Source organism: Mesitornis unicolor, unplaced genomic scaffold (genome assembly GCF_000695765.1).
Source record: "Mesitornis unicolor isolate BGI_N332 unplaced genomic scaffold, ASM69576v1 scaffold8642, whole genome shotgun sequence".
Lineage (NCBI taxonomy): Eukaryota > Metazoa > Chordata > Aves > Mesitornithiformes > Mesitornithidae > Mesitornis > Mesitornis unicolor.
Window position 1 is genome coordinate 1 of NW_010167100.1, and position 10,606 is coordinate 10,606.

At 44.2% G+C, this 10,606-nt stretch overlaps 1 protein-coding gene across 1 annotated transcript; it reads left to right on the plus strand.

The window, feature by feature from the left end:
• Positions 1 to 63: 63 nt before the first annotated feature.
• On the plus strand, positions 64 to 4,867 carry SEC13 (SEC13 homolog (S. cerevisiae); the record flags this gene model as incomplete). The annotated part of the gene is made up of 8 exons (XM_010178568.1): positions 64 to 108; positions 871 to 986; positions 1,444 to 1,595; positions 2,331 to 2,464; positions 2,791 to 2,924; positions 3,411 to 3,531; positions 3,900 to 4,046; positions 4,460 to 4,867. Coding segments are annotated over 8 exons (960 nt in total), but the record flags the coding sequence as incomplete, so codon positions are not given.
• Between the last annotated feature and the right edge of the window lie 5,739 nt (positions 4,868 to 10,606).

Sequence of the window (10,606 nt, forward strand, 5' to 3'; positions counted from 1 at the left end):
GTGCGAGAGGTGGCTCCTCCGCCCCCCGCTGATGCGCGTTGTTTTGTCTGGTTCTCCCCGCAGGTCTCGGTCATCAACACCGTGGACACCTCCCACGAGGACATGATCGTGAGTGCGGGGGGGTTCTGGGGTAAAGCAGCGCCGGGCTCTGCGGCTCCGACCGCACGGCTGTGGCACTTAAGGCAGTGAGAGTGTGAGGTGTGTGCCTGCGGTGGGGTGCTGCATGGAGAGCACTGCCCGGAGTTCTGCCAGTGCTGAATCTTATGCTTTATTTTATGTCCTATTTTATGCCGTGTGGGCAGGAAAACGTAGCTGCTAGGGGAAGAGGAACTGATTTTAAACTTTAATTTGCACACCTAGGCTCGTTTCTATGAAACTGTGTGTATGCGTACAGCACTTTGACAGATGAAACTGTCATCCTGGGGATGTCTCCAGGAGCAGATGTGTAAGCACAGGTAGGAGGAAACATTACCAAGTAATCTGTGGAAGCAAGGAGCCTGGTTACACAGCGACGTTTCAAACATAAATAAGGTGTCAGTATTCTTACATTCACTTTACATGCTATGAAACAGAAGTACATAGCTGGTCAGGGCTGTGTAGTCAGTAGCACTGATTTCCTGTCCCCTCCTGCAAACGCCGTGCGTTCCTGCTCCAAATTCCCTAGGTTACTTCTGTGTAGTGAAAACAGCAATTGGGGAAATAAATGACTTGTGTGGCTTGTCTGGAGTGCTGAACTGTCTTTTTTTAACCTGTCATGCTGGGAGTCAGTTGTCTGTTCACAGCTCTTAGGGCTACTTCTAAAAAGTAGTAAGATTTGTTAACAAAGCAGAACTCGGACGCGCTGACAGCAGGTTTTCCATCCCCTTGCAGCACGATGCCCAGATGGATTACTACGGCACTCGGTTAGCGACCTGTTCTTCAGACAGATCCGTGAAAATCTTTGATGTTAGGAATGGAGGGCAAATCCTCATCGCGGACCTGAGAGGGTAAAGTGGTGTAAAGTTAAGGCTTTAATCTGTAGAAAATGTTGATATTTTGTCGTTTTGCCCTTTGGTAAGATAAGATGCATGGTAAATTCGTCCGTGGTAGTAATTACCCTGGCTGGTTGTTGCTGATCAACTCTTCAGAGCTGTGGGGAGGGCAGAGAGCGAGTTAGAAATAACACTGCAACTTTTTCACTCATTAAATACTTGACACCTCTAATTTTCAAGAAGTAAACTCACAATCTTAATTGCTCCTACAAGAATAAACACTTTGATTTGTTTTCGATGGCGATGGCTTTGTCAGTCCTGCATGCTGGTTTTCATCTTGGCATTACTCATGTTCTTCACATCTCTGCGTCAGTCACTCGCAGAACACCGATTTGCAATAACGATGGCTGCGACACAGCCGTGACCCGAGTGGGTTTCTCGCAGCTTTTCCAAAGAGCTCTGTTTCTTGCAGGCACGAAGGTCCCGTGTGGCAGGTTGCCTGGGCCCATCCTATGTATGGAAATATCTTGGCCTCCTGTTCCTACGACAGGAAGGTCATTGTCTGGAAGGAAGAGAATGGCACTTGGGAAAAGACATACGAGTACACAGGGCACGACTCCTCAGGTACGTGGGGTCTGGAGCTGGGAGGTGGAACAGGGGATATGAGAGGATTTAGGTAAGATTGAGTAAATGTGTCAGTGTTAAGAAAGCCTCTGTCACACAGGAAGGGAGCAGTTAATGGAGGGACAGCAGGTCAGCATAGACAGAACCTTCATGTAATGTTATACTGGTGGATAACCTCCTGTTCTGATTCATACCATGTTTGTGTGGCAGTTTTTACAAATAAAATGGCTTTCAAATAAGATGCTAGGGTACTGAATTCTTGAGGGAAATATTGCAGTATCCACTGCAGGGAGAAAGGGATAAGGTGGATTTTAGCATGCCACATTTTGTTTTACAGTGGAAACTGTTTTGTTCAGATGACTGGTCCTCCTGCACGCAGATCTGAGTAGTCTCCAGCTTTGTTTCGTTACTGATCTAGAGTTTAAATACCCTGCCTGCCCTTCAGCTTTTGTCCCAGAGTCAGCAATACTCCTTGCTGTTGCACAGGATAGTCAGATTTAATCTCTCATTAAGAGTGCTCTTCTGGTGGTATCATTCTAAAAGGGTGCCAGAAATGAAGGCAGTTTTTTGTCTGTCAGTAAGCAGTTTCATTGACTGGCTTTGCTGAAGCTCAGGAACGCTAAGACTCAGCTGCCAGAGCTGCTGGCTGTCAGTGACTCTTCCACTGACGCTGGGCAGTGATTGGGCCGGTCAGTTTTGGGCTGTGGTGTAACGCAGTCTGTTTCACTCGCACAGTGAATTCTGTCTGCTGGGCACCGCATGACTATGGACTGATCCTGGCCTGCGGGAGCTCTGATGGGGCCATTTCCTTACTGAGCTACACAGGTGACGGGCAGTGGGAAGTCAAAAAGATCAGCAATGCACACACGGTAAGTGCTCCTCTGGAGCAGCACCGACTTCTTGTCGATATAGAGAAGCACCAAGCTGATGCCTCAGAGAACTTGTAGGCTGGAGAAGCACTGAAATACAACCTACCTAAGGCTTTCTGCTAAGTGCCCTGTTGAGATTAGGCTGTATTTGGATTTCTTCTTCCTGCGATATCCATCCAGCATTGTGCAAGACTCTTAGTTTCCTAAGATGGGCTTATTTCCCCTGCAATGGAGAGTATGCTGGGTGTCCTTTGGCCCCTCAGCAGCTTTTTATGTACTTAGTTAAAGTAAGCAACTTTTAATAATTTTTTTTTTTCATTAAATAGATTGGATGTAACGCAGTTAGCTGGGCTCCTGCTGTTGTACCAGGAAGCCTTATAGAACAACCATCTGGTCAAAAACCGAACTACATCAAAAGGTTTGCGTCTGGTGGCTGCGACAACCTGGTCAAGATCTGGAAGTAAGAACTTCTAAAACCTGATATCCGTTATAGTCTTAGAATTTCCCTGTTAGGACTTCATGAAATATTTTCAGCATCTCTATGCTTTCATCTTTGAATTGACGTTTTAGAGATGTGCTTTAAAAATGTAAATAACTTAGTGATGTACCATTTCTCATGTGGTTATAGCAACTTATGAAGCAGGGCTGACGCCTTACCTTGGAAAGTGGCTTTCTAATTGTCTTTGGTTACCACTGTCACTTGGACAACAGCAGATTTCTGTACAGTAACTGAAAATCAAATACCCTTTTTCCTGTGGTGCTTTCTGTCTCTTGGAAGAGATTTTGTCAGTTTAAGCCATAGAGGATTTTGGAGAGGAGCAGGGAACATGTGTGCCTTGTATTACCTGGATAAGCCAGGAGTCTGAAAGCTGTGAAAACAAAACAAGAGTTGAGGAGTATGGTTGCTGCTGCTGCCAGCCTTCTGACCGCATAAATGTGTTTCCAGGGAAGAAGATGGCCAGTGGAAAGAAGAGCAGAAGCTGGAGGCTCACAGTGACTGGGTTCGAGATGTGGCCTGGGCTCCATCTATAGGCTTGCCAACAAGCACCATTGCCAGCTGCTCACAGGTGAGGTTCTGCTGGAGCGGCAGAGACAGACTCAGGGCCCTGCCTGAGCTACCAGAGAGAAGGGGAAGGAGGTAAAGGAGTGGTAAGGACAGAGCTGCTGTACCAGGTCCTCTTGGCAACCCTGTGCTACAGCAGGACCTGTGTGTAGGAGCCTTTGGTTCCTGTTCCTCCCAAACACAGCAGCCCAATGGAAGCATTTCTGATCAAGGGTTTGTGCATGCATGGCTCTGTACCAAAGACTATCTTTTATTTTGAAAATCAAGAGCAGGATGGTCTCGCTGTGAGGACGACCTTAAAACTTACAATGTATTTTAATGTCCCTGGATCAAGTTCGCCAAACTTCCAGCTCGGTCTGCTTGCTTCTGCAGGATGGGAGAGTGTTTATCTGGACGTGTGATGATGCCTCTGGAAATTCATGGTCACCAAAGTTGCTGCACAAGTTCAACGATGTTGTCTGGCATGTGAGCTGGTCCATTACTGCAAATATTCTCGCAGTGTCTGGGGGAGACAATAAAGTGAGTACGGCTGCCTTGGCTTCTACTCCTGTGTGCCGTGTTTTCAGAAGAGCTGAGATGAGGCAGGCTGTTGTCACTTTTAAGTTAAAACTGTTGCAGATTCTCCTTTGCTGAATTTTCTTCTTTTTACTTACTAAGAGGGGAGAAAGACCCTAACCCTTAGCAAACTACTTGCACTGCATTCTTCGTCCTTACTGACCATGAGAAATGCAAGCCTAGCTGTATTTTGTAGGGTACTGCCACTGGGTAATTATTCAGTATACAGCAACAAATAATTTGATACTTAAAGCAATGCTGCAACTCTTGACTTGTGTAACTGCAGACTGTCACCGAACTAGCAATGTGATGGCTGCAAGGACAAGGGAAAGTGAGGATGTATTAAGGCTGAAACTTCTTCCTGGTCTGTTTTTGAGGTCACGCTATGGAAGGAATCAGTGGACGGACTGTGGGCATGCATCAGCGACGTCAACAAGGGCCAAGGAGGGGTGTCTGCCGTCACGGAGGGGCAGCAGAATGAGCAGTGATGCACAAGTGAATGTTCCAGCTGCAACAAGTGATCACCATACCTGATTTGCAATGGTTCTTGAACAGGAAGAGAACTGACTTTATCTAAACTGGACACCAAACATGGGAAACAATTATCCAATCTTATGAGCACTCTAACTATTGCTGGGAGGCTACAATGTTGATAATCGGCCTTAATTGACATTCCTTTAAATTTAAAGTAAAAAACATAGCAAAGTACTGTGCCTTATACTACTCCTTGACACTGCAGAAATTGTACCCTGCTTTTCTGGTTTAGGGATCAAATTTAATTGGATTACGCTGTGGTCAGACTTCAAGCACTTAAGTAGGAAGAGGAGGCGGCTATCACAGTGGTGAGGTGTGAACTCCTTTGTGCAAGGGGACAAATACTCTGTCCCTTCAAAGGCCAGAACTGTTCTGGCTGGTGGAGTTTTTGGCCTTAGTTGACAGCATGCTAGCTCACCCTTTGGGTAGTAGTGAAGTGGTGCTTAGATCTTCCTGAAAATAATGTGCTTGGATATGTGAAAGTCTCTGTGCTTTCCTGAAGATGAGAAGGAGTAGTGGAATGCATATGTCTCTTGCTTTACAGTAATGTCAAACTTGGTTATTTAACCAACATCAATAAATGAAACCATAATTTGATTATTATTTTTTTTTTAGCCACACTTCTGTACTGGACCTCAGGTTTCTTTTGTTGAGATACCAACAGAAATAAAGTCCTATTGGTTAAAGCCCAGTGTGCTGTAGTTAATCATCTCTTCACAGGGGCCTTGTCAGGGCTGTCTATGGTCTGTCTTCAGTCCAGCCACAGTCATGTTGCCCTCTCACCCATGAAAAATGTTAAGACTATTAAGATAATCTTTATCTTTTGCCTTTTTAGAGACTTGGATGAAAAACTGATGTGAGATGAAGGACAAAGACAGCACTAGATGGCCTGATTTAAGTTTTACTTTAAAATGGAATTATTACTGATTCCACAACTCTAAAGAAGAAACATTCAGCCGATAAGGTGCCTAATGGTTCAGGAAGGAAACTGTCAGACAGAGATACTGCATAAATCCTGTCTTAAAAAGAGAAGGGCTGTAGTAAGGATCATCGATTCTGGAATTCTGAGAGTTGTACAGGATACAGCCTACTCACTGAGAAGGAAAAATAGGGCTAAGCTGATCTACAGAACAAAAATTGAGGCACAGGCTATATGCTGTGTTTAAAAAAAAAAAAAGGGGGCAACATAGAACAGCCTGCACAATGTTTCCTGGTGATCAAGAAAAAGCTTTGGAGCTGTAACTGTGTGCAGTATTTTCTCCTTTGCAAATCTGCCATCAGCCTCAAGAGGGTGGCATAACCCAGCAGTGCACAAGGACCGTAAGGACAAAACGGTCTCTGGGGCTTTCTGACCTGCCTCGTAGAAACTGATGCTCCCTGTTTCCTTCTGAGTACTCTGCTCAGAGAGATTTTTTTGTAGAATCTCTTTTGCTTTGGAGGCAGAATAAGCGGGCAAAGCCATGCTCCACAGCAGTGCTTCAAGAATGATTCTCCAACCCTGCAGCTGCCAGGGAAGCAGTGCCTGAAGAGCCAAGCGCTGGACTGGCACGATCACAACTTAGCTCCACAGCTCCTCTGGGCAGCCTGTTGCAGTGTCCCAGCTGTCGTGGTTCAGAGCTGGGGTGGGCACTAAATCCTGGACAGATGCTCTCTGTTAACCCCTCTCCCCTGCCCAGAAAGGGAAGAGAAAAGAGAGTAAGGAAGAGAGACTTTACAGATTGGAAAATAAAACTAACAGGTTTAATAAAACAATACTACTGATACTACAGGTTAATAATCTAAATAGGAAAATAATTAAATATATACAGATACGTACAAATATATATATACAAAACCAATATAAAATCCTTCCCCCACCCTCCTCCCAATGATGTATATGTCACCAGAGGCTCTGCAGAGCAGGGCACTGGAAAAGTCCCAGACTGAACTCAGCAGCAGTGGGAGCTGATGCAGGAACACAGGGATCAGGATCACAGGCAGATGAAGCAGCAGGGTCTGCTCGGACTTCAGCCATTGCAGGATCGAGATGGACAGAAGGGTCTGGGATGGAGGAAGGGTCGAGGAGTATGACGTATGTGGGATGGAATACCTCGTTGGTCAGTTTTGGGTCTGCTTCTCCTCCCCGTAGGTGCAGACACGGCACCCATGGTGAGACAACTGACCCTGAGCTTATCTTCTAGCAGCACATACTGGAAAAACAATGCCTTTAGTTTCAGCAAGTTCAGCCACTTAAGAGACTGAGCTGAAAAGTAAAATCACTAAATAGAAAATTGGTTCTATATAGCTCAAACCAGGACACCAGCACACTCCTCCTAAATAACGTCTTCCTTGTATTAATGAAAAATCTACCCTCTCTTAGTTTAAAATCATTACCCCTTGTTCTGTCACCACATCCATGTAAGGCAGTTCGCACCCGATTTCAACAGTTTTAAGTGTCTAATGTATTATCTGTTCTGTCACCACATCCATGTAAGGCAGTTTGCACCTGATTTCAACAGTTTTAAGTGTCTAATGTATTAAAAGATCCTTGCATAGTGAGGCAGAAGTCATATAGTTCAGCATTTCTGGTGTACAATTATTTATCCATCTGTAGACTGCCCTTAAAAGTATGTGGACATCATGGAATACATGCCATTTTCAATGCAAAACTCATTCTTAAGCACCAACTATTCTGGAGGTTTTTTTAAATTAAAGCTTTATACCAAATTTGATTTATTCTTGTATCTCTTTGCATTTGAATTGCAAACCAAATGGAAAAAAAGAACCAAAATTTCAATAAAACACTTTCAAGAACAGTCCTTTATGTTCCTTTATAGTCCTTTATGCGCCCAGCAACAGTATGACAAAGCACTCTTCCATGAGCTGGAGCCATCCACAAAGTTACACAAATACTTGATTATGTCCTTAAATATTATTTGGATGGGAGGGCAGCAGGGGAGGAGGAAAGGGATGAGTGCATTTCTGTGTCAGCCCAAGGTCATTCACTCAGGCTTCCCCAACCAGAAGCTATTTTGGAACCGGTGACCATTCCAGTATTACTTAAATTCCCACAATTAAGCTTTCTTTCCTGCTACAGCTGAATACGCTTATTTCTTTGTGGTTCCTTCTTACTAATAATTGAAGATAATGAAATATATATATCAAAAAGAAAAAAAATCATCACATTGGGAAAAGGCAAATGCAGCCACCAAAGAACTCACATTCATCTATAATCAATCTCCCTAAACTGAAGAGGATTCAGTATTGCTTTTGTTTTCCAAAACCCTTAAGAAAAGCAAAAGTTGTCTTGTTCCACTAATTTGAGATAATTATTTATGAAAATGAAATAAGGTTACTAATTAAGCTATAATCAACCCAGTTCCTACACAAAAAAAAGAGATAGTAACATCACATTAAAGAAATAACAATCAAGAGTCCCTCAAAATAAGCAGCTAGGATTCTGTAATGACTTTAGGTGTTTAATTCTGTATAGATTAGGGAAGTGGAAAATATCCAGTCATTTCCACTGTAATAGTTCCCCTATCTAAAGAATGATCTAATGCTCTTTCTCTCTCTCTCTGGCTTTACAAAACCAGGGAACTCCGAAAGTAAGAAACATTTTATCCTCCTCTTTTACATTTTTCCAAAAAAATTCTAATGAGTAAGATGCCAAAAATATTTCAACACATCCGTTCAATAAAGACATACTCACTGCCCTTTTTTTGGTAGTTCACCCACAATTGCAGACTCTGGAGAGGCCCTTGGACAAGTCACAGCACATCCTGCAGAGGTGTTCAGAACCACCGGGCAGCCGCAGGCTCGTTCACCTCCTTGTGTTTTCTGTCTGTCCCAGCACAGCCACAACTGCTCACTGCCTCCAAGCCTTGGAATTATGGGGATGCTTCTCGAGGTGCCACCTGCCTGACCAGGCTCTCCTCCACGCTGCGGCCTTTCAGCCTGCCCTCACTGGGTAGAGATTCCTCCCTTTCGACCGTTGCCAACACGCTCTGGAGCTTCTGAAGGCACTGCAGTGGGTCACTGATGCTTTGTTTTCTTCTTCCTGTCATCTCCAGTCTGCTGCTCTCTCAAGTTGCACTTAATTTCTGTTTTGTGCATGGTATTTGCCTCATCACGCTCAGGTCTACTTTCAAGCTAGATAATAAATGGAAAAGCATGTTTGTTAGTAACATGTTCAAGCAGTTATGAACAGACTGTACGTGAGTTAGGGGAGAAGAGCAGCCTAAGAGATGAGAATATTCCCCCCTCTCACAAGAAAAGGGGAAGTGCTACAAAACTGCAGCCAGCCAGTACAATAACTGGAAATTGAGTAGTCTGATTCCCTGCAGTTTTGCTCTCACAGTAAAATACATCAGTATTTGTCTACTGAATGGAAGTATTAAGTGACCATCAGACATTACAGGATACTAAATGAGGTCCAGAGATTATCGAATCATACAGATAAAAAAGGGTAAATAAAGAGAATACAATTGGTTTTGGCCAACACAAAACACAAACTCTGTGTATGTTACAGCTTCATTGCCTCACCCGGTAAGACAAAAATCTGCCCTTCAGAAAGCCTTTGGGTCTATAGAAAGAAACCAACTACAGTAAGCAAACAAAAAAAAAATAAAGTAGCTCTGCTGCAACAAAGGATTTTACATCAGCTTTATAATTAGAGTGAAGTACTTTCTCAATCCATTATGTTCATTCTTGCAGTCTGTTACAAGAACAGGAAGTCAAGATTTGAAAGGCTTCCACAAAGAAACTTTACTTCACAGCTAAAAATAGGAGTGACAGGAAAACTTTAGAGCTCTTTGAAGTAAGTCAGCAAATGACTTTAGATCGCCCTCCAAGACTTACTAACTGGCGAAAAAGGAAATTATGACAGAAACCTGAAATTTTAATCCACATGTGCACCAACAGGCTTGTTTCCAATAACAGAACTCAAGACTACAAGATATCACTGATAATAAAAGTTTTGTGGGATTGAATGATGGCAAAGCATGACACTACATAATTATATACATAAATATTTAAAGACTATGACTAAATTTTGTGCTTTCAGACATAGGTAACCATTAATTGATAGGGTTTAGCAAAAGTTTAAGTCACAGACAAAAATTAAAAGCATTAGTGGTGTTTGCTGTTGGCATGAGGATGTCACGCAAGCCAAACCTGACCACAGCTCTTCCTCTGGTCTGAGCAATTCCCAGTGAGAATGTAAGCAGTGTCTGATTCCCTTTTCTGCTCTTACAGAAACAACTTTATTCATCATCTGTGAATAAAGATGAACATGAACCCATCACCATACTTTGCAAGTTATTTTTAAAACCAACACTTGCCTAGTACTCAGTATGAAGTGCTAGAAACATTAGAGACACATATTTAAAATTTTCTTGTGAAACAGGATGCAAACAACCTTCATTTGCTTTCTACTGATGTCACACTTTGGATGACTAAATTAAAAACAGCCAATAAACAGCATTTTGTTACAGGGCAACCCTTCATCACTCCAGCCCAGCCCAAGCCTGGTCCTTGGGGTACTAACGCTGCTGCGGTAGCACTCCTGCATTCACCTACTACACTCTGGCTCTCCCAGCCACGAAGAGCATTTGCCTTGTAAAACAGCTCTCTCGTCCTGAAATCCTAAGTCTGCTCATGGAAAAGGCCCTTCGGATCGATCATCCGTGCTACTCAGAGATGCAGAGGCCACCCCGCACCGCGGCTGCAGGCCCTGTTACGAGGCTGCTGCCCCCACACTGGCTCTACCAGAAGCGGACGGCGCTCTTGGCCCATTTGCCAAAGGCCGCGGGAGAAGCCGCAATTCGCCCCAGGCGGCCCGCAGGATTCCTCCCGCTGGACCAGTCCCTTCCCTCCGGGCCAGCTACAAAGGCGGTACCGGAACGAGTAGCGGCGGTCTCCCCCCGGACAGATAGCGATGCTTCGGCAGGGAGCCCTGCACCCAGCTCGGCCCCCTGCACCCCTAGCCCGGCTCCAAGGGCCGCAGGACC